Source organism: Lissotriton vulgaris, chromosome 12 (assembly GCF_964263255.1).
Source record: "Lissotriton vulgaris chromosome 12, aLisVul1.2, whole genome shotgun sequence".
NCBI classification, from domain to species: Eukaryota; Metazoa; Chordata; class Amphibia; order Caudata; family Salamandridae; genus Lissotriton; species Lissotriton vulgaris.
Genome location: NC_141700.1, coordinates 119788075 through 119813348, shown reverse-complemented (window position 1 = coordinate 119813348; position 25274 = coordinate 119788075). Strand labels below are relative to the sequence as shown.

Sequence of the window (25274 nt, the reverse complement as noted above, 5' to 3'; positions counted from 1 at the left end):
CTAGCTGTTAATGGAACCTTGACTTAGCTGGAGTGTGAATTGTGTGACACTAGTGGACCTCCTTGTTAGAAAATCATTTTCTGCAAACAGGTTGGCCAGTGGTTGCATGCCAATGTCAAAGAAGCAGGGAACAGCAGCAACCTTGAGGCATTTCTCTTTACACCTTCGCCATCTCAGATAAAATTTTCCAAATCTGACAATCCTTATTCTGAGCTCAGTAGTAGACATGTGTTCATCGTAAACATTGTCAGGTGCAACATTAAAATATTGCAGGTGAATGTTTGCACTTGATTATGATGTTGATGCAATGCTTGAGACCTTCCGACAAGTTACCTTTGAGCAAAACAGGGTTTTGTGCAAATTTAGGATGGCGCGTTTTTTCTCCTACAAAACCCGACATTTTATAAACTCTTCTGAGTTCCATGTGAATCCTGATTTGTGCGAAAACAGGAATTTGTGCACAAATTAGCCTTCTGAGTTGTGTAGGCAAACCAACACAGCAAGTAGTTTTCTTCAACCCACCACCCCAGTATTTCTCAATTGATAACCAGGGAAAATGCCAACAGTGAAAACAGAAAAAAAACAAAAAAAAGCCAAACATGTAAATTGAGCCAAATCTCCTATTTTTATTTTGATCTCACATTCTATCAGAAGTACTGCGAATCAGATGAGACGAATGCACAGTAAAATACTGTTGTCTGAGGCACTACAATTTGCCGGGTGTGGCATCACTGCATGAATATAGGGGCATCTCATAATAAAGCCTAAGGGGTGGTGGGGGTTACCATTGGAAAACTTGGTATTACTCTTGTACTCAAAAGGAAATGAGCAACAACTTGGATTGATAGTTATTGCAATTACTTCCACATTCTGTTGAATTAAAAAATACTACTGTAGAGTAAACACGGGCCCTCTTTTACTGGTGGTCATTTTTGCCTCTGCCGGGCACTGCTTGCAGCGGTATTTTCATAATGTAATACTGCATTCTCAGGATGACGTAAGGTGGTTCTTCTGTATTGCTTTAACTAGTAGAATATTAGGAATATCTGGTAATCTGGCTCCCACACATTCCCCTCATTGTTGTGACAATTTAAGTCAGGGCCCTACTTCTTTGCCTCCTCTAATGGTGAGATGTATTTGGTACATAAGACAACTGCAAGTACTTCAGGCAAGGGACACCACAATGTCATAAGTGCTCTTACCTGTAATCCTTTGAACTTTCTTTTTAGTTAAACTTCCTGCAACCCCAGCAGCGTGTGCACCAAGACTATATCCCAACAAGTGAACATTATCAACTGGATAATTAAACTCCCCCTTGGAAAAGCAAAACAAAAAAACGTGCATTTTAGAAATGTACCCGCAAATTTGGGGATATCAATTTTCAGATTAAAACAACATCAATAAATAAGTGGAATTTACAAGAACAAATGTACAGTTTTTGTCATCAGACATGGAGGTTAAGGTTTACTATCTCTTAGAACTGTAAATGGTCTGTGAGTGGGGTGAGGATTTTTATTGTACCAACACAGAATAGGCAGATGTTACATATATATTAGCTTTCAGGCTCTCACAGGGCTTCGAGTAATGTGGGCCAGTGAAGGCCTTCCATGCCTTCCCAAGTGGAAAAGCTATGAACAGCCCTGGGTCGGAGTCCCCGTAGGCCACCAGCCCAGGGCTCCAATCCCCGGCCTCTCGGGTTTTATGCTCAAGGCCAGACTGGCCGTAGCAGGCACTGAGCATTTCCCCGGTGGGCCGGAGGGGTGGCGGACGGTTTTGCAGCTGTGGGACCATTTTGTAGTGAGTGCAGTGTTCCAATATCGGCTATCTGTAACAAAATGGAGAGCGGTGCTTCTCACTAGCTGGTTGCTGTTCCCAGTTCGGCCCTGTATATGTTGACCTCCTACTCACCAACCAAACAAAATTGTTTACTTAGAGGTTGCTACTACACCCTAGGGTCTCAGTATTCTGTAACAGGTCAAACTAATTTTCTTTAGGAATTTTTAAGAGAATTTTATAGGACTGCCCTGTATGCAATCGCATTCACATCTTGCTGTCTTTAAAGACTCATTTTGGTGGATTGAATTAATCGCTCAGCACTCATCTCTGCCTTGATCTAACAATTGTAGCAACGGCAAATCACCCTTGTATCCTTCCCCGTCAGCTAACTGAGTATTGTTTAATTGGGAATACATGTTATGAAACAATACTCAGAGGTGAAATATTCAGCCCTAAAGTCATAGGAAATACTACTACTATCCAATAGCAATTATATCTAAACTATTATAGGAGTCACCACAAGGATTCCAAGTTCACCAATGGATTGGCTAGATTTCTCCTAACCCCGTGGAGATCCACTAGGGATTGTTAAAGAATGACACGCCAAAATAGTACTGGACAATGGTTAAGACACAAACTGGCGCTATGAATCAAACATAATTCAATGCAATATGACTTCCATCACAAGCTTTGCAAGGCACTTACCTCCATCCAGTCTATAAACTTGGCAACATCCTGTCCCACCAGCTGAGTGTAGCCAGCAGATACCGGATAGTGCTGCTGGGCCCGGCTGAGCCAGTCCACCACCACCACATTAGAGTCAGGCTCCCGCTTGTACAAGGCATCTACCAACTTTGGTACCCAACTCTCGTACATTCCCGTCACCTGAAATTGATAAAAGTTCAATTTTTGCTTAAAGATGCAGGAGCAGTAGCGTCATCACAGGCATACCTTTAACAAATGGAACATCGATATCAACAAAATAAGAACTTGCCTGAAAATATACACTGATTTTTATAATTTAATTTTGTTATATTTTTAAAGAGTACAGGAATTCTTAAACAAATCCTAGATGAACTTCAGGCTGAGATGGAAATGATACAAAATTACTAAAAGAATCAAATACACAAAGACAAAAGGAAAGAGGCATCATCATTAAATAATTAAAATCCTCCAATGCCTAATATACATATATGACATACACAGAAACTTCAAACATCACACTGAAATAAACAAGGATACGCTACACATCAAAACAAATTTAATTTTAAGCCTATGCAATAGTTTACAAAACAGTAAACTGTGGCAATCTATACATTTAAGCCGTGTCAATATCTAATTTTGAAAGGATTTAAGTGTTGTTCTTCTGTGTACATAGTGTTTCGATTAGGCATGTGTGAAGTTTTTATTACACGTGAGAAATATCGATTATCACCCTACCCAATGTTTTGTTGAGTTTCCTGCTATGATCCATGTTTAAACCCTGGTAGAATATTTTCCCGCGAATGGGCAATATTTCCAAACCAACTCCCAAAAATGAGTTCCCCCCGACTTCTGCTAGAATCATTCAGCTCCCACTGAACCATTAAGCATATCCAATTGCCATGTAAATACCAGCGAGACAGCTAGGATGTTCCTAAAATCACGGTAAAAGGATACGTCGACATTCTTCCCGATCCAGCGATACACACCAACACCTCTCTAAAGGCCAGCACAATTCCCATGCCTAATGCCTAGTAAGTGGGGACCATTCATCCCACGAACAATTCTTCAACTGCGCAATACTACGAAACTTGGATCTCAACAATACTTGGAAAATGAAGACCATGGATCGGATTCCCTTTGTTGTTGGAATATCATCCCACATGACAACAGTGAAATCTGAGCTTTCGTCCCAGGATAAGTGTTTGCTCTAGTGGCAGGATTAGGGTCAACATCCTAAATTCTGGTGGACCAACCTTTCTTATTCAGGATAATCTCTCTGCTGGCATGGTTACAATTCTTCAAACCACTATCACTGGATAACGACAGAACCCCGGGATCACGAGTATCCCCATGGATTACAGGTCACGGCCGTATCAAGAACAGAAGATCTATTTTCCCTCCATGACATCAATATTAGTGTATCTTACGTAGTGTGTACTTTCTACCGTCCTCAGCAAACAAGGGCAGGTAACACATTCCTGCTGAAGGTATGATCTGCATCAATAAACACCGCAGTGATACTCAACTGAGAGGCACCTTAGACTGGGTTTGGCACCACATCATAACCATGGATTACTCCGCAACTCTATCAAAAGCTAGTCTACTGCATCAGTCGTTTACTCAGCTGAGAAGGATTCAGCATTGTTAACAGCAACCCCATAGGGCTTCAACAAATAACCACAAGATCCCTCAAACCCCTGAAGGCCTAGCCCAAATGTACACAAAAAATACCTTCCCAAACTACTTCCTCATAGAGCACTAGAAGTCTAAATACAACTCAAAAAACTTTCTAACACACCATTGATCTGCCAGCTTTAGGGCGGTGTGACGGGTGCCACTGCACAGGGTGCTGACTTCATGGGGGTATGTTTGTTTTGAAAGTCCCTGCTGCCACTTTCCTTGCCTCCAATTTTCAGCCAACAATAAAAATATCAAGAAAACTCCAGTGATTAATGTTCAGAGTTTTGTCTGGTGGACGTTTTGACTCCTCATAAAGTAGCGCAGAGGGTTTATCTGCCTGCTGCCATGTACCATGCAGATCCCAAAGTTAATATAATGTAAATAGGTCAGTAGGTTATGCCTTTTGTCGGAGAGATCCTTTTATGCGTTGCAGTTTATAAGTTAAAATCCTAATATCGAACAGTGAACTTTAAAAGGGCTTTCATTATCCTGATGTTGCAAAAAGGGTTCATTTGGGTAGATATCAATTCTTATTAAAGAGAACACCCAACCATGGTGCTACATTTTAAAATCTGAGTCTGTGCTCTTCCAGACCAAGCATTCTTAAACAATACTGCCTACCAGTATGGATGAGTTGTGACTCCTATACCTTGCAGGCCTCTGTCTTAAGTAACATTTACTATACACTGATTTACACATGTACGATTTATTGTCTCCATGTGTCTGATATAAATTGCTCTGACACCCTACACTGGTATGAGTAACAGTATGAAACTAATTGAATGCATCTGAGAGAGTGGTTATGGAGACTCGATTACCACTATTAAATGGTGGTAGTGAGGGGATCCGTGGCGGAGGTGGTCATTGGGGGGCACTAACAAGCATTACTGCACCGGGCACCACCAGAGCTAAAGCCGGCCCTGATTTTGCAACCAGTGCCTACAAGCTGCCAATTCTGAATGACTCCGAATACAAAGTCACTCGGCCAACTTAACGTGTTGAAAGCCTTGACAGCTCAAAAGGCCACACACTGGGCTATATCCGTATGGAAAACTCCATGTCCAGTATCAAGCCTTTTAGCATAGACCAGGTTAACTTTTTTTGACAGCCACTCAACGCACGTTAAAAATCCAAACCCACCAAAGCTAAGAGACACAAGACTCCCTCAATCAGGGGACTAATGAACGACAGGAGCAAGACAAGGCTAACCATGATGCCCCTTCTTAAAAAAATCGAAATCATACAGTTGAAGCTCTGACTGAACACAGGTTAATTCACACCTTTGTCTTCTTACTCCACCGCCTCTTTTCTATCATTTACTCTACGCTGTCTGTAAGCCCTCCTGTGTCTTTCTTACTCTATATTGTCTATATTAGCTATCTCTGCATCACTTCTTTTTCAGTTTTATTTCTCGTTTTTCAAAATTCCCGGCTTTTTCCTTCTTATGCTCATCACATTCCTTGAATGTGAATACATTTGAATATTTTTCTCCTAATCCAGAGATGATTTCAATATCTGTGATTATGTTGACTTGTATAATATAAGAGAGATATGTGTCATACATGCTGATTATTCAGGGCTATAAAAATATATAAAATAAATAAATGAGTTTGATTACCATCAGCCTAGCACCAATAAAACAACAGACAAAAAAGCCCAAGACCTACCGAAAATGATTGACACAAAGTCCAAAAGCGCAAAATCCTGTACAATGGTGACATGAAAAGCCCTGGTGAAGACCATCATAACCAAACCTCAGTAGAAACCAACTCATCAGTCAACACCAGAAATAGCTTAGGGCAAAACTGAAGAACAAAAGCCTATTGTAAGCATATGATATTATCCACAATCACCATTTGGCTTGTCAGCTTTCCCCCGCCCCAACCTCCGATTTTCAGTTGGTGACGAGACTTCACGGATATTGAACCTGCGGGACTTTTTCAACAATAGAACTCCTGCACGTCTGGCACCGTCCAAGAAACTTCAGATATGGTCCGCCCGGTTTCCCATCCTGTTCCTGGACACAGTGAGCTCATGATCCAGGAGGACCTCGGGACGTGGGTTTGAGTTATATCCCGGCATGCTGTGCGGTCAACAAAATCACACCTTCTTCAGAAGAACTGGGGCACCAAGAAATAGTACAATTCATTATGTGCAATTTGAGGTCCAGTTCTTCTGGAAGGCACCTAGATCTGAAGCCACAATTTCTTTTTTTCATTTTTCATAGTTTCCCCAATTTCAAAGTGTAAGAATGAGTAAGCCGGTGGAAGGATTACCTCCTACAGTTCCTACCATGTCGCCCTCTTTCCAAACCAAACCACATTCCCACAAACGCGGTAATTAAAGGCTTAAAACGAGCAGGCCAGCCAAAAATATGAAGCCTCCATAATTAAAACAAGGGGTGGTCTTTTTCACACACAGCTGGGCTGGAACTACATAACATCAAACGTTTTACTACAAGAAAAGGGGCACAGCATACAGAATACCAGCTAAGAAGATTATCCCACATATTAACACCCGCTCTTCACCCTCCAGAGAGTTTTCTAACAGGGATTATAAAATAGGGGCATTCCATAACTTCTTTAGTCTGCTATAAAGAAATTAAAACCTCATCCTAGATAAGAACAAGGTCTGCTCGGCTACCCATAGAAAGTCTCCAACTTCTGATTTGGTGTCAGTAGAAGCCTTCGGGTCCTGCCACTTTTAGGTGCCAGCTCATACACTCATCAATGTGTGACCTTGGTCCTGCAGTTGTTTAAACTCTCATGAATCAAGAATAGCAAGAAGTTAGGGTGACTTTGGAGACTGGTGTAAGGTGATCTGTCCCCCCCCCACATCGAGTACAGGTGTGACCGCCACCAGGAAGTGTTTCATTGTGGAAAATGTTTGCCGCCCTAAGGTACTTGTCTTTACTAGTTTCAGCCGACGGCCACAGTCAAAAAGGTGGAGCTACAAGGTCTGAGAGGAATTTGTTTAAGTAGGGGCAAAGGTGGCACTGGTGTACAGAGAGAGAGAGTCAGTTGAACAAAGAGCTCTTATGTTTGTGGAAGGGGACTCTGTCTTGGTCTTTCTGGAGGTCTTCAAGAGATGGGACACTGAAGGGTGTGGTTGGAGCAGGTCTGTTTGAGCCTCTGAGTTTGAACTTATATTGTGCACCCCTTGGGTGGTGTACTGTCTGGATTGGAATGTCAGACGGATCATGGGACAAAATAGTTTATCAGTACTTAACTTATCGATGGAACTTGTTTTATTAGACTTGTTTCTATCGTTATCTCCCCCACAGCCCTGCCCATGTTTCTCCTTTACGTATGTACTACCTCAATGCTGCTCAGCACACTTGGACTGCCTAACCTATATGTAGAATACTGCTTATTGTATGAATCTTGCTCAAAAACTGTTGTGAAGCGCTCCGATACCCTCGGGTCAGGCAAGCGCTATATAAAACTCCTTAATAATGATAAGTTGCAGTAGGGGTATTGTTTTTGATTGACATGGGGTTGGAGATCGGTAATTCCATGTATTTTAATTTTTAGGTGAATGGCGACAACAGTTACACTCATACAGTGTATTGCAGAGGGATGTTGCTGAGTTTTTCTTACAGACATAGGGGACTTTTAACTGTATGCTTTTTGTGTTTATCATTGGAAAGATTTCAAAGAAAAAGCCCAAATGGAAATGTAGGTTTCCAAAATTCTCAAAGAGCTCCTAACCCCGTTTACAAATGTCTTTAAATACTTTCAACTATTGACAATTGCCACTGTCGCGATATGCCTTCAAACAAAGCATTTGGAATGAACCCTGAGAGACAGTTTGGAAGAGAAGAAGGGTGGGCCTGCAAAGATTAACCCCTTGCCTGAGGGGCTAATTCCCCCGCTTTGCTGGGGGCGGGGAGCGCGCACAGCGCCCCGGTGCTCATGACGAGCTCAGATCGTCATGAGCCACGGTGGCGTGTCCTCATGACGAGCTGAGCTCATCATGGCCACACCCGTTTCTTTAGAACGCTCAGCACAGAGGGGGAATTAGTCCCGGCTGCGAGCATTGTGGCCGTTACGACGAGCTCCGCTCATCATGAGCACACGGCCACCGTGGCTCATGACGAGCTGAGCTCGTCATGAGCATCAGAGGGGTTAACGAGAGCCCCAAAATACCTTATACCAAACCTGCTGTATGAACAAGCATCAAGTCAAGGGATGGACGCGGATGTTTTCACATCTGTCACTCATCTGCCGGCCCTTCCAAAATATTGAAACAGGTCTCCTCTGGCACTCCGGCTGAAATAAAGGATTTAACCTGCCAGCTGCCATTGGAAGGTAGCTAAGAGTCCAAGGCGGTGAAAAGTGCACTGAGCATGGCTAAAAGTCATCTGCATCAGAGCCGAGATTTGCAAACTGTGCTTATTAGACATTTTCATAATGGACATATATTATCTGTATCTAAATAGAAGAACCCCAGGACCAGTGCATGTGTGTGCCTACATCCACCATTCATCTACATGTGCCATGCATGTGTTTTCAAATCTCTCCCAGATCCTGAAACCTCAAATTCTAAACAGCCTCCTGTTTATTTTTATGAACTAAAAAAGAAGCTTTCACTGTACTAAAGAGAGAGGGGTTTAGACTCCACCCACAACTTGTTTCACCCAAGAACAGGATTTGATTCGGCAGACAGGTGTGTGCTTCCACTGAAAAGGAGTGCTTAAGTTTGCACTTTTTGGCTTTTAGCAAAGCTTATGCTCAATACAAGCACAACTGAGGTTTTCTTTATGGAAGCAATTCAATGAAAGGTTATAGGCTCAGACTTGCCAACTAAAACAAACATTTCAACGTGTGAGGATGGGGCTGGGCCCGGGAGGGGCAGGGCCTAATGCCAAGAAGTACCTAAGAGGCACTTTTGCTCCAATCCCCTACAACCCTAAAATAAAAAAAGATATTGAGGCTGGTGCCGATGCCCTGGAGTGTTTTCACTCCCCTTAATAGAAATCGGCAATTCAAAACCTTCAGAGCTAAAACTCCACTGTTAACACTGGTTTTCCGCTCTTCTCTGTGACCGTGACTGTGTGAGTTCTCAGTTCTGTACGGATGTATATATATATATATATATATTCACTGAAAAAACAAAAGGTTACAGGAACGTTATAATTATGCTCAGATTTCACTCGTAAAAAACCCCTGAAGTTCAGCAGTTAGTTACTTAAGCTAACTATCACTCAGGCCTCTGCAATGCACTGCTTATGACCTTACAAATCACATCACTCATGACATGGTCTGTGAAATACGTAAAAATCTGTATTTGTAAAGCACAAACTATCACCCTTATGGGTCTCAAGGCACTGGGGGGCGTCGTGGAAATTAAGTGAGCTATTGTCCATAGTCACATGGTACCGAGCTGAGCTACCACCAGAGCCGGTGATTGAACCATGAATCCTCTGCTCCGAAGTCAGCTGCCCTGGCCGCTGCACCACACCTCTCCAGTGACATCACTGATGACATCTCAAATGACATTACTGATGACATCATACACAGAACTACTCTCACACAATGTACTTTTTTTACCCCTCCGCCTATTTTTCGCCCCCCCCCGTCCCACCCTTTACGGATCCCTCCGATACTTTCCATGTGCAACACAAATTACCGTCTCACTCTTTTTGGGAAATTTCAATAAGTTTCACCAAACTGCGCCAAAGTTATAGGCAAGTTAGAAGCTTTTCCTATGGAAACGAGGTCCTAACTATAACGGATATATATATATATATATATATATATATATATATATATATATATATATATATATATATATATATATATATATATATATATATATATATATATAATGCTTTTCCCATGGAAACTAGGTCCTAACTATAACTACCTACTGGCAACCGCCAGTAGGTGTAATATATATATATATATATAACATTAAGTATGTTTGTGACTGCACAAGCTGCAACTAAGCACTCAGTGGTAACTAACTCACTTCAGCGGATGGGAACAACTTGCAAAGTGAAAGCGGTGAAGACGGATCACTTTCACTTTGTAAACAGCTGCTTCCATCATCAGCTTTCCCCTCTATTAACTGTGTCCCTCTCACACTGGGACAGCTGTGGAATGAGTTATATGTTCTGTGACCCCGTCACCCAGGGGGCAGTGCGGTTACCTTATAGGCGCACTGAGAAAATGTGTGCTGGGATACATTTCTGCTGTTTCTTGCAGGGCTGCGGCCAGGGTCAGACTGGGAACCCAAAGCAGCCCTGGCAAATGTTCTCAGACCTGTCCCCATATGGTGCATAGAGAGCGAGCGAGCCTGACCACTACAAAGGGGGTTTTGGGGGGTTTCCCCCTGACAAAATCTGGGGGGGAAATTGTGTATTCTACACACATGTGTCATTATATACTCATTTGTACTAGCTTTTAAAGCATAGCAAATGATGACCCTACAGTGCACCAGGATAATGCAATTTTTGGGGGGCTCTTCAACCATTCCCTAATTATCACACCCCAACTGTGTCTCTCATCTCTCCATAGCCCCTCTCTCTATGTGTGTAATTTTTTTATAGCACCTCTCATACCAGTGTAGGGTGTTGAAGCACGTTATATCACACACACATATAATGACAATGAATCATACATGTATAAATCAGTGTATAGAAAATGGCACATAAGACATAGGGGACTACAAGGGATAGGATTCACGTCATCCATACTCCTAGGCACTTTTAAAGAGTGCTTGTCTGGAGATGAAAAAACTCAGGAGTCAGAACATAACACAGTGGTAAGGGTTGGCCTTAGTAAGAAAAGAATCTCTGTGACAAAAGCATGAACCCACTGAGCTTTGCACATAAAATACTGTTCTTTGATATGCATGGTACACATTCTTTGCAGCAGACATATTAACCCTCTGCACTACCTTATATGAGCCAAAACTGCCACCAGACAAAACTTCCATCTCTCTCCAGCAGGGACACTGTTCACCAAACTTGACACCGTTATTGCTGCCAAAAACTGCTTAATATTCAAGGAACGTTGCAGTGCGTTTAAACTGGTGCACTGCTACAAAACGGGCCCCTCTAACAAAACTGGCCTCTCACCCTTCCAGCCTTCCGGGGAAATGACCAATGCCCAGTATGGCCAGTCTGGCCTTGGGGCCCAGCTTCAGTTGCTGAGGCATACAGGCAGTGATAGGCTGCTCATTTTGGAAAATGACGCTATTACTGCACACCGTGCAATTTTCGATCTATTCTTGGCAAAAAACTGACACCACCGCGTGGGAACAATGCAAACTTCCAGACTCGAACGGCTGCTCTATGGGGCCTTTCTGGGGTGTGGGGGCGTTTTTTGTGATTTTTTTTTTAATTCAGAAAAAAATCACGTCACCCTAAATTATCTCAGCGGATCCTGACTTCGAGTAATTACGCGTAATTCCGGTTAGGCCTGCCCTTTCGCACACTATGGGGCAGTATTACAAGCCCCTTGCGCCTCTTTTACGCCACTGTTGCGTCACTTTTGTGACGTAGCAGCGGCGCAAAAGATGCGCCATGGTGCGGCGTATTTACAACGTGACGCATCTAGGAGATGCGCCACGTTGTAAAGCCCTGTGCCAGAAGGAGGCGTTCCTGCGCAGGGGAGGCGTTTTCCAGCGCAGGAACGCCTCCTAAAAGTGACTGAGTGAAATCTACAAGATTTCACTCAGTCACTTTGGGGTCCATGTTGCGTCAAAACCCTGCGCCTACTTGAAGCAGGTGTATGGATTGAGGCAGCATTGTAAGAATAGCCCCCCCAGAGCATTGCTGGAGCTGCGTCGCGCTTGCGACGCAACTCCAGCAATGCGCCACTTTTATGGCACAGATGCGTGACGCATCTGTGCCGTTTTTGCCCTAGGTTGGGCGGCGCTTTGCTATGGTGGCGGAGGCATGGCGCACAATAAGTGGCACATCCCTGCTAATATGCAGGGATGCGTCACCTATTGTAAATCTACCCCCAGGATCGCTTTAATATAAACTGTTCATGCTTTCTTATTAGCATTGCTAAATATTATGCGCAATGACAAAACCAACAGGTGTCCCTTTTGAAAAGTGTGACTGAAGCCTTCTCTGTTCCGACTTCATTTTACTAGTCACTTTGTAAACAAACCGTGGCCTTTCAAAGGCAGCTGAGTACTGCTGAGGTTCGTAGTGTTCAAGGCTGGGACTGGGACATGCGGGGACTCTTGAAGCATTATTACGCGAGGCTGCTCAGGCCCCCTGAGTAGACTCCGCCCACAGTCCAAATCTGTCTCATTAATATTCATGAGTCTGCCTGTGCTTGCACAGCGCCGCTCTATAAATAATTTCGCTGCAGAGGCCCGAGGTGGTGACGTCGCAGCGGGTACACACAGGCCTACATCTGGCCGCCTGTGGCCACCTGGGTTAAATTATTGGCAACTACAAAGGGTTTTGTGAACGTCAATTTCATGCATTTGCTGTTCAGTTTTAAAGGTCAGAGCTTCGAAAGAAATCAGTTCCGCCATCTTCACAATGAGTACCTGATGTGAGTCATCAACCTATGCACGCACGACAAGATGTATCCAGCCGTGTGCTTTGATGCATTCTGGGAAATGTAGTCTTGGTTTGCTTCCAAGAAACCAAGTGGAGCAGCATACATATGCGGAAGCTTAGTTAGTACCTGAAAAGCACTGTCTGAAAACAAGGTCTGCACTGCCAACATGCAGCCAGCTGGCAGGCACATATTCCGTGGTGCACCACCCTGAAGCTTTTATTTTCTAAAGTACATGCGCAGTTGTTGCAATTTATTTCGAAAGGTTTTCCACAGAGCTGCTAGGGTGACTGGAGTTATTTGGGTGCAAGGTACGATTGTGTGGTGCTGATAAAACCGTTTTCTTTTGTTTAGAACATTTTGAGGATGGAAAATAAATTTGATAAAACTGTAAAAAATAAAACTGGTTGCAGTCTTCCCTCATTTTCTAAGTCAATAGCACCCACTGTTGCTCCAGACTGATGCCATATTTAAACTAGATGCATTTATAAACAATACAATCTAAACATGACTCATTTACATAATCATATATTTATGTGAACATGGGCCATAGATTTGGCTCTCTTGGACATTCGTTGGACACCTGCCTGATCTATGCTGTTGAGGGCTATGACTTATCGCTTGAGGAAATTGATTGCTATTTGATAACCGCTTAACATCTTTGTGCCAACAAGAGCTTTGTTATTGATGAGGGAGGCAGTGCAAAAGAACGGCTCATGCACCCTGTTGTGAAAAGTTAGAATGTGGAAAATCACAAGAAACAAACAGACAGGGTCTTAATGAGCCTTTTCCGTGAAAATATATCTTTGGATGATATCTAAAAAGATTCAAAACATGGCCACCTCCACTGAGGCGGGAGTAGACTTTCTCTGTTCTGTCTGTAATCGTCATGCCAAAGGGCGGTCTGGTGCAAGATCCATGCCAGGTTTTCAAGGCAGCTATCTCCTATGTAAATGATGAATTAAGATTCACAGAGATTGGATGAGTCGAAACTGGAGGGGAAAAAAAGAGTGGCATCACAATGAACATGTGACCTCGCCCACAACCTAGATATCCCTGTAGTAACTTGTTTGCCACCTCCTGCTTGAAACCCAAAATGTCAGAAATATCTGGAGGCTAGCTTTCAACAAGCTCTATTCCTATTGCGGGGGATGAAGTAAGCTTTTGTGTCTGCTCTTGGGAACTTTCTGTCCTTCCTCAGGGTTACCTTCGTACACTTGTGCTATAATTTGAGAGGTGTGCCACTCCTGGCAAGCTCTCTTTCTAATGATCACATGCAATTTTATATTCTGTGTAAATTGAAATTCTATTAGAAGTCGGGCACGCCATGGACAATGCTGGACACCCATCCAGGAATACAACTACAAATCTGGTGTCAGCCTGAGAGGCTAATTCTGGTATTAAAAACAGAATTTATATTCATAAACTAGTATTTTAAAAGTTGCACTCAAACTGGTGGTTTGAGATGTTTTGTGCTTATAAAATTGAAACAAGCCTTAGAAACACGGTAACAAAAATGTATTCAAGTATTTACCTTTATTCTTTTTTTTTTTAACTGTGTATAGTTTGTTGAAACTTTACTGGACAAAAAACCCTAACTATTTGACTAAGTATTTTTCAGGTAAATGCCTTGCTTCAGGGGAGAGTTTAATTGTTCTGTACCCAGTACTGTACTAACATGTTTGGTACACCCTAGTAGGTGCTGAATATAAACCAAGGAGGCTCAACGTTTTTCTCCTCCTAGGTACTTTTTAAAGACTACAAAAGCAGAATGTTGGTAGGACCTTTACTATCTTTTGGCTTGAGAACGGTTCATTATATATTTACGTATGCTAAAGTGTATTTTCCCTCTTTGCTGCCATTGGTCACCGGTAGCACATTCGATCGATGACAAGCGGGCAAGTTGCTTTGACAAATTACTTTGTAATGTATGTGCTTTAAGATGCTTAGAAAAAATAAAATAAGTGGAAAGGTCACGTTTTTTTTTGCCCGTCAACGGTCCTCGGCTCACACCTTTCCCTAACATACTGGGGCAGAGTTCCACCTCTTTGTTTTACTGATTTGGTTATCTGTAGATCTAAGAACGGTAAGAACAAACACAGTGTAAACATTTAAAATCTAAAAAATTATGTCAAAAGGTTCTCCTCTGCGTTATGAGGGCATGAGTCTGAACCTAATGTTCTCAAAATAGTTTCCCAAGATTTAGACTGGCCTGGCGGGAAACTGCATCCGGTTGAAGCCTGTTCCATTGCCAAGTTTGACACTGAAAAACGTCATCACCATGAAGATCTTAGGTGCTAAAGGTGAATCGCATTGTGCAGGAAACAAATATGTAATATATCACCCTAAGAATGTTAAGATATGTGCATAGGTAAATTTGGAGATGCTTAATAGTTTCTAGTCTGCAAAATCAGGTTCTTCTTTTATCCAAAAATGCTCATCCAGTTAGTAAAATAAAAACACAAGTGAAAGGAGCTGTCAAAAAAGGCACAGTGGTGGCTCCTCTGTTAAGGCAGAGGTGTGTCGCCCCACTACTTTTCACAGTGTAAACAAAGCAAAAATAAAATGAGAATAACTCGATGTTATTACATTTTTTTTTCTTGCTGCAGCAGCTTTGCGGACCAGGACGGGGCTACTCGGCTCACAGAGCAGGGAGAGGAGTGTTGGGCACTCTGTAAGTGCGCATGAATGTTTAGCCGGCCGTCTTGGGCCGGCCACACAGTCATGCTCACATTGCATGTTCTCCACCAAGGTTTGATTACAGCCTGAGCAGAAGACATGCCCAGGCTCCCAGTCCCAGTCTGAGCACCGAACCACAGCGCTCAGACCAATCATAACACTGCATTGCAGCGTTGTGATTGGCTTAGGGGAGCCTGGGTGCTTCCTGTTCCGGCCGGACGCGGAGAGTCGACAGAGGAGAGTCGCAGCAAGGAAACGTTTCTTTTTCTCCCCCCGCCCTCTGCCCCACCACCCTCAATCTGTGCCGGCTGCCACTGAAGACACTTTCCCAGGATTCATAGAAGTCTTTGTGAATGGCGCTCCCATCGGTATCACAAAGATTCAACTGAATAATCATCTGAACTTCTTGAAAATACAATTTTGTGCCTTTTTACCTCTAAACTGCACGCACTTTGTGAAACTTTCAAAACCAACGCAACGTTTTTGGTAAAACTTCCTCTCTTTCTATAATAAGGAGAACGCTCACCATATACCCTCGGGCGGCTAATCTGCTAAGGCGGAAGAGCGCCACCCCTCAGGAAAAATAAAATGATGCTAGCAGCATGTTATCATTTTATTTTTCAGTACTCCTCTGTAGGGGCGGGGTGGACAGCCTACAGAGCAGTGGGGAGGATGGTGGCCTCCCTAATTCGCATGACGGTTTTGCCGGCCGCCTTGTGCCGGTCAAGTCTTTATGCACACTTGGCATGTTCTCTACCAGGCTGTGTTGCACAGCCTGGGTGGAGAACATGCCAAGGCTCCCAGTCTGAGCGCTGAACCACGGGGCTCAGACCAATTACGACGCTGTTGTTATGCAGCGTCGTGATTGGCTAGGGGAGTCTGGGAGCCTGGGTGCTTCCTGTTCCAGCTTCCTGGCGTTGACGGAAGATGAAGAGAGGATAAAAGAGAAGCGGTGGCTGGCAATGCCTGATAAGGCTAGAGTTGGTAAAATTGCCCAAAAAGTATAAGTTTCGTTATGATTTTTGTTAGGTATGGACCAGAATGGTTCAAGCATCCATTTCTAAGGCTCTTTAGAGGGTAGACATTTGGAAGTATTGTAACAATAATACAAAGGGATAATCACTCATTACCTGACTGAGTCTCTTTTTAATTCAGTATAAGTCAACTCTTTTTTTTGTGATATCCTAAAATCGGGCCCGGAATTCGCCCACCTGGGCCGGCACAGGACACATAGCCATGTTTCATGTGTTTTGCACTGATTGTGCTGAGGCCTATAATACTGTGCACTTTCCCCAGGTCGGAGGTCCTCAAAGATGGTTTCTCATTTATGCTTGTCTCAATACACTTATTTCTTTGCATTTATTATTATGGTTTATATTTATCATCCGTATTGACAGTGTGGTTCAATTTCTATACTGTAGTGTACCTTTAATAGTGTTCCCATTTACATATAGAGAGTGCATGTGTAAAATGCTGAAAAAATTCTCAGGAGCTTTTTCACACATTAGATCAGTAACGACAATGTTTTTTACAAAGTATTGCGGGCCAGATTTACAATCCCCTTGCGCCTCTTTTACGCTGCCGTTGGCAGTGGCGGCGCAAAAGATGCCCCATTCTGCGGGGTGTTTACAACGTGACGCATCTGGGAGATGCCTCACGTTGTAAAGCCCTGCGCCAGAAGGAGGCGTTCCTGCACAGGGGGGTGGGGGGCGTTCCAGCGCAGGAACGCCTCCTAAAAGTGGCTGAGTGAAATCTACAAGATTTCACTCAGTCACTTTTGAGCCCATGCTGCGTCAAAACCCTGCGCCTGCTTGATGCAGGCATAAGGATTGATGCATTGTTAAAATAGGGCCCCTCAGAGCATTGCTGGTGCTGCGTCGCGCGTGCGACGCAACTCCAGCAATGCAGCACCTTTTCGTCACAGATGCGTGACGCATCTGTGACGTTTTTGCCCCATGGTGCGCCGCATTGTAAATGCGGTGCATCTCTGGTGGCGGAGGCGTGGTGCACAATAACTGGCGCATCCCTGCGGATTTGCAGGGATACGCCAGTTATTTTAAATCTGCCCCATTCTTAGATTATAGTAGTTTCGCCAGAAGTAAAACACGGGCAAAGAACAGCTGGGACTGCACCTCTTCACGCAGTGCTGCAACCTCCTCGGCCATGGGAACACATACCTGCCGCTGCCACCACTTTTACAAAAGCATTTTATTTATGTGACAAACTTTGACACAGAAGGCAATGCTATACTGACATATAAGTACAAAATCTTCACAGGCCCTGTGCTTGTACCACAAAGAGCAGCGCCTGCTTTCCTGCACAGTCATTAAAATATTTTTAGACCTCCATGGGCGGTATACAACCGTTACAACGCAACTTTTACAACTACCTACCATTACAACGCGACCATTACAACGCATACCATTACAACGCATTGCGCTGGGGGGCGCTCTAGGATAGGGAATAAGTTTAATTTACTATCCAACACCTTCCCTAGTGTCCACGGGGACTGGAGTTGGAATAGTAAATTATACTTACCACTATCCAGCACCTCTAAGCGCTATGCGTTGTAATGGTATGCGTTGTAATGGTCGTGTTGTAATGGTAGGTAGTTGTAATGGTATGCGTTATAACGTCATACATCCCAATGGGCCCGGGTTTAGCCATAAATGAAAAACAGTGAACGATAAAGCCAGTAGGTCTGGCTTCAATGTGCTAACACGTTCCATCACTGACGTTACAAATTCTGTAAACCAGAACGTTAGGCTTGAACAACGATGGTAGAAAAAGTAGCAAAAAGGACTGATTTCTATATAAAATGGATATATGATATGTGAGATAACGAAATGAATGTGGCAAACAGTGTGATGATTGTGTGAGAGGTAAAATAGTCCACCATTCATTCCACGTGGGGCACTTCCTAGAGGTTGAATAAAAACACCAAGCAGCCAATTGCATGTGGTGAGAAAGTAAGACACCTCCGAGGAAGTGCGAAAGCCCACTCTCTATACGACAACCGTAAGTAAGCAGACAGCTGCGCTCACAATCGGTCTTTTGGTCTCGAGCTGCACGCAGAAACCATACAACGTAGCGTGCTTGTCGAAGCACGCAATGAATCTTGGGTGAAAAAAGTCCTGAGTCAGGAAGGAACGTTGGCCTACTGCACGCGCCCCCTCATATCCCGCCCAATCTAGCAGCAAGGAAGCTGAGGTCGGAGATTTTTATTGGTTCCTGGACCAACCACCAATGTCCTGCCAGGACAGCTGCTTCCCCAATAGACTCCTCAAAGTTCCCTGTGACCTCACGCAGCCCTGACAGAGCACAACACACAATCACAAGTGACAGTTTACCAACTGCCAACACACCAGAGTAACACTCCAATAATGTTGTGTCTGGATATCTGTAAAATTTTCCAGCAAGACATCTGAGCATCGGTCTATTCCTGGGCATGCAATGCGTCCAGGAGGAGCAGGTGGAAAAAGTGCCCTCACTGAAGCATACGTCATGGGGGCTGCAGCTCAGCAGACCACCACGAAATCCCTGGCACAGCAGATAGGACAGCAGGGACTGAGCCGGTGCTAACATCAACGAAGCAGCACCGCCAAGTTTCCAAAGTCCATGCCTGATGTGCTGCTCCAGTCCAGTTTCTTTATTTGAATTCTCCAACTTGTGGTCTTGTTTATGGCATTATAACACAGGACTACAAGACCCAGAATTCAAAGGAAAAAACTGGAATGGTGCAGCACATCATGCATGGACCTAGGAAAGTTGGCATCTATGTTGATGTGACCATTCTTTAAAGTTTTTGTACATTTCTAGGGCCTTTTGCTGGCACTAATGGACTATTTTTGGCTTTGAACTTATGTGCTTCCAGGAGATGTGTGTGTGTGCTGGGGTAATCTGCAGGGAGTGCTTAATTTGAGCCGGTGGTGTTCGGTGCTCAGCGCAGGCACCTAATTGCCAACACTGAGTTTTACAACAGTCTGACACATGATGGCGTTGTTTGTGTTTTTTAGAGATGGGCACCACAACAGTTGTTTATCAATTCAATATACATTAAAATGACTAATACTGGCCACCCAAGCCCTTCTTATAGCATTGGGGGGGCCTGGAATAGTCTGAAGCACAACACTTGAAGGCGTGTGATGTTCGTAAGTGTATTTGTACTGTCACCGGCAGCGCTGGACGGGGCAATGGGTGGTGCAAGCTGCAGAGGCCTCCTGACGACAGCCCTGGCACTTACTTCTTTACAAATTAAGCTCTGGTTTCACCATATGTATGAGGGAACTTCTAAAACTAGATGTTCTGACAATGCAGACATTTCGGCGCTGAAGTTGTAACAGAGTGCAAACAATGTGCTAAAATATGTATAACATAATGTACACGGCTTGTTCTATTTCTACCGGAACCATAACTGACATGGGTGCAATGCATTAAAAATATTTTTGCATGTAAGTGATATTCATATGGTTTCCGGAAGACTTAATGTCACCAAGGACACAATGCCTCCATTTGGGGATTTTTGTTTGGCAGTCTGATGCATTATGGTTCCTGAAGTCCTTGTTCATTTGAGATGATTCATTATGACTAACACACAGGAAAACAATGATCTATAAAAGAAATGCCCAGGAGAGGAGTTTAGACATGGATTCTTCAGGTAACCTAAATTCTAGTCAGATCAATTCTTAAAAAAAGAAGTAAATCCGCACCTGTAAAAGCATCTATGAACAGAAGCAGATTTAAACCTTTTTGGAATCTACGAACAACTGCAGTGGTACGCAGGCCCGACTCCAGGAATTTTTATTTGGGTGGGCCACTGCGGGCTCGATTTGTCGCATATATGTCTGGGCAGGCCTGCTTCAGGGCCCTCCTTTATCACTACTTAGTCTTACAAGGCCCAGTAAAACACACTCTTTTCTAAATCTCTTTCTAAATATTATCACTCTAAAAAAGTGTTTTTTCCATGTAATGTTCCTTTGATGGGAAGAGGAGGTTTCTGAGGTGGGAGTATCAGGCAAGCAACACTTCTCGGGCTCCCTCTGTGCGAGCCTTCAGGGAGAATCCCTCTTCACCTCTTCATTACTACCGCCACCTGACCGGGGACTCTGCAACACACTCTCTTACAGGCTTGATTATCCACTACTCCTCTCCAGTGCACCTTATCTCACAGCTGACCTTGAACCCCAGCCCCATATCAGGCACCATCGGGCTCCACTTTCATTTTTCTCGGTAAAAACATTAGTAAAATCACCTTCAAACTTGGAACATTGAATATAGCAATAAATATAATTAGCACACACTTTAAAGTATGTTCCACGGTAGCCCTTATGACCCGACTGCTAATTAAATAAACAAAAACAGAAAGGCCATGACAGGGCCGGCTTTAGCGCTGATGCGAAAATCTTTTTTGGCGCCACACCAATTACAGTGCCCCTCATCCCTCCATGGCCCCCCTATTGACCACCTCCTCGGATTCCCTCACTGTCACACGCCACAAGTGCACTCATCTCCCCATAGCCCCTCCCCTCATGACCTCCTCCTCGGATTCCCTCACTGCCACCCTCCACCAGTGCCCCTCATCTCTCTGTAGCCCCTCCCCCTCATGACCTCCTCCTCAGACTTCCTCACTACCACCCTCCACCAGTGCCCCATATCCTTCCCTAGCTCCCCCTCCACCCCATGATCTCTTCCTCGGATTCCCTCACTGTCACCCTCCAACAGTGCCCCTCATCGCTCCATAGCCCCTCCCACTCCCACTGGGGTGGCTGAGTGAGCTAAAGAATGGTGATGGATTAAACCCAGATCAGTTGACTGGGGGTGAGGGTTTGATTTGCTCAAACGCTCCGTCCATCATCCCCTTTTGTATCGCTTTATTCGCCCTAAGTTGGCAGGGTATGCTCAGACGTGAGTCCCTTGCTCACTTGGCCACTGGATTCAAGATAGCCTGGCTGATGAGGATTATGAATCCAAAACCGGTCCCAGGATACTTGTTTCCGGTTCAGCGAAGACATGGCTTGGCAGTTCGGGCTGGACTGTTCCCATGAGGCACAGGGTCAGACTGATTTGCATATGGCCATGTCTGAACTGGGGTGGCAGAGTGGGCTAAAGAACGGTGATGGATTAAACCCAGATCTGTTGACTGGGTGTGAGTGTTTGATTGGTTCAGATGCTCCGTCCATCATCACCCCCTTTTGTACCACATGTTTGGTGGGCCTGGCCCACCCAGCCCACTCGCTAGAACCGGGCCTGGTGGTACGCCTGGAAAGATGCAGCAGATACCACTGTCCTGTCCATCTCAGGGGACATTTTTATGATTTGCTGTTTCCCCAATCTGGAATTGCCACCAAGCAGAATTGTGCTTTGGGAAATGGCAGCCCACTGTGCAAATGCACATATCTTTTTTTGTCTACTCCGGGAATACATTTCCCTGTGGAAAGCCCATTAACCTCACGCCATCAAGACATTTGGGAGTGTCCCATAGGCCTGGAAGTAAATTTACTCTAGCCTTTTTCTGGGTGACATCTTCATCATTTCCAGGGTGAGAAGGGCTCATAGACAATTTTGTGAATGTCCACAAGGGCATCAATGTATTGGGGTTCATAACTCTCATGACAAAACACATCTGGATCGGGACATGATGCGTATTTGTAAAGGGCGCGCTTACCCAAAGGGTATCTTGGTGCTGAATAACAGATGTTTATTGTTACCCAACTCAACTATACTCATTGTATCAACCTCAGAAGGATGAAAGGCCGAGTGGCCCTGCAGGGATTTGAACCTGTGACCATGAGGTCAAATACAGGCCCCTACAGCTGGCGCATTAGTTAACTAAGCCTGCACACTCCATCACTTGCGTGAGGTTGATTATAGTGCATATGCAACCGGGTGAGATGGACTATTCCACAGCAGGAAATGCATTTATGACTGCTAGAAATTCTTCAGTGGACACCTGACAGGTGAGCAATTTTCAGCCACAAACTTATATTTACATCCAAAAAAGGCCTTGTGCATTGAAACATTTATGTTTGTAGAACGATGAAGCATCGCTACCACTACACTTCAACTGTGCTCGACAGAAAGGGTCCTTACCGTCCATCCGTGGATCACCACAAAGGTCTTACTCGTGTGGTTGAAGTTGCAGCGTGAGACAGATTCTCCTTCGCCTGGGACCAGGAAGCAGAGATCTTCCTCTGGTTCTTCAATTGTCCTCAGTGAAAATTTGCTTTCGATGTCATTGAAGTCGATTGTGTCCTGTGTGGGGATGACTGCAAGAGACACATGCAAAGACAACATTAATCTTCACAAACTAGAGGAAATCACCTGTGGCTTCTCAATAAATATAAAGGTCCAGGTTTTAGTCAGTTTTTAAATGTCTTACACTGTTGCACATATGGTAAACGAGATAAAGGTGGTGCGTTACTACTCCATTCGCAATCCATGAATGTGCAATTTGCACACTATCTGGTTGGCGAATGGGACTACAATTTGCGATGTAACATATCATATCATATCATAAACTGAGCATTTGTAGTGGGTCACAAAATTATCTACCTAATGAATATTAATTGGGCCTGTTGCCAAAAATCCTCCCAATATGTCGAATTCAATACATCCACTTTCCAGCCAGGAATAACTCTTCTAACAGCCAAGTATAACATTAAGATTAAGCTAAAAATGTAGGACTACCATATTAGGAAACAATGGTTGATTCAAGCTCTCTCCCTCCCAGGCAACTTCCTCTCATTAGCTGATCATTTCAAAGATCAGCCAATTGAGGAGCAGGCGCGGACTTGAACGATTGGCTCACCTCCCATCAGGGCTCTGGATGAGCCAATTGCTTGTCCTGGCAAAAACGACCACATTTGGTAATGCCTGCCAACTTCTACGGCTACCTCACAGGCATGCAGGTCAGGAAAGAATACGACAATTTTGAAATCACCCTTCTAGACATGCCCAGTTTGTGTCTCTGTAAAATGCTGCACATCCCTACAAGTGTCTGTCATAGTCAAGAGTGGGACAGCAGCAGACCAGTCTGCCAGCCTCCCCCTGCTTTTTGTGGGAGTGGTGGGCAAATCTTTCTTTCACACTATATCACAGTTCACAACGTCAGGCCCCAACAATCTCTAAGCCTATTGCCCTCAGAGATTGTCCTCCTCTATCCTTCTGCTATCATTTCATATCCAAATAACTGACTAGCCTCTCCACCACATAAAATGTACTTGCATGTTTCACTATACTAATTCAACACTAATCCTCTGTGGGTCCCGGAGTAGCGTGCTACCCGCCGAAAAAGCGCTTCGATGCCTCGTCAGGGGTAGTAAGCGCTATTTTTATGCAATTACAATACCATACAATTACAATATCTGCTACATTTTACATCTTTCTGATGTCCTTCAACAGGTAAATCTACACATGTACCATGGTGAGAAGTAAACTGCCTCTAGCTTACAATTGCCTCAATTTTCTCTTTTGTTTTAGTCAATGTTACCCCGAAGAGTACTGATATAAGCTGGACTGGCCCACCCAATCTTCCAACCCATGATTCAGCCTTCGGTGGCTTGGTCGGTGTGCCAGGCATCTCACCACATTGAAGTGAGAAAACATATACCCAGCTGTTTTCGATAAAGCAGAGTCAGAAAACCCACAAAAGTCTACACCATAAGGAGACGCTGTTGCGACTTGGCACAATAATCCTAAATTTCTGTCAAGTTTGGTGTCGAACCTCATGATACTTCAAATTGAATGAAATAGGAAAATGCACTATTTGAGACTCAATGTGGTTTTCTATTTCCTCTTCTCAACAAACTAAGTTCTAAAATTGTCAAAGTTCTGGGCATGGCTCAGCACTGTAACCCCTATAAGAAATTAATATTCCACTTTACATTGCTGGGAACCAAACTTTTCAAAATCTTCAAATCATTTAAAAAGGCTTATAGGTTCATCAAAAAAGAGTTTCCCCAGTGTGCCTTTTATAAAACTTGAAGAGTCCCTTGAGGCACAAGAATAAATATTACTTTAGCCGCGGAACATATTGATACTCACTGCTCATCCCCACCCTGGTATAACCTAACTGACTAACTTTGCTCTACGGTCAAAGTCAAAGTCAAAAAGATTTTATTTGTGTAGGTACTCAGCCGAGGACCACAAATATAACATAAGATAAAAAGTGAACTTTACATAAGATAAGTACATTACAAATTAGAATAAAACCAACATGGACTTAAAAAATTTGTACAGATTATAACATACAAATTCGTTCGGGGGATCTATGGCCACTGCTAATATTTCTTTTTCCTTTGTTAGCCTACAGGATCTGTATATCGGTGAAATATAATGAGCGCGAGCTGCTACCACTTTAGAGTTGGGGCAAATAAACAGTAAGTGCTCCACAGTCTGCTCACCCCCTTGACATAACAAACATAAGTGGGAGAGATCTCCAGGTAACCATTTTTCTTTATAGGCTTGTACAGGTAAAATCCCAGCTCGATACATAAAAATTACCCTCCTTGCACTATGAGAAAGACAAAAAGAGATATATGGCTGTATATGTTTATACTCTATAAGTGTAGTGAATGGCTTGAATATTTTTAGCCTATAGCTGTGAGCGTAGTCCAGATCATAACTCAACCTAGGTGTGAAACATTTGAGAAAGAGTTTTAGTTGAGACACGGACCAAGTCAGCAAGATTTCTGTAGAAATTTCAGCCATTTGGAACGCCGCTAACATGTTCACTAAGAAAGGTTGTTTCACTACATCTTTGCCAAAAGTCTCTTTTTGTAGCAGAAATCTAAGAGTTCCTTCCGTAGCATGAAGGAGATGGTAAGCCCATCTAATTATGTTTGCCACGGCAGTGGCAAAAGCGCTAGTAATTCCGAATTCCAGCCGTAGGACCTGAACTGGAGTAGC

General features: G+C 43.8%; 1 protein-coding gene across 1 annotated transcript in view; it reads right to left on the bottom strand.

Moving 5' to 3' along the window:
- The window catches only part of LPL (lipoprotein lipase), a 77259-nt gene that overhangs the window by 35073 nt on the left and 16912 nt on the right, over nucleotides 1–25274 (bottom strand). The window contains exons 2-4 of the mRNA XM_086947471.1: nucleotides 22458–22633; nucleotides 2482–2661; nucleotides 1203–1314 (exon numbers count right to left, since the gene is read on the bottom strand). Coding sequence (XP_086803597.1) covers nucleotides 1203–1314; nucleotides 2482–2661; nucleotides 22458–22633 — 468 coding nt within the window. The remainder of the gene's footprint in view (nucleotides 1–1202; nucleotides 1315–2481; nucleotides 2662–22457; nucleotides 22634–25274) is intronic.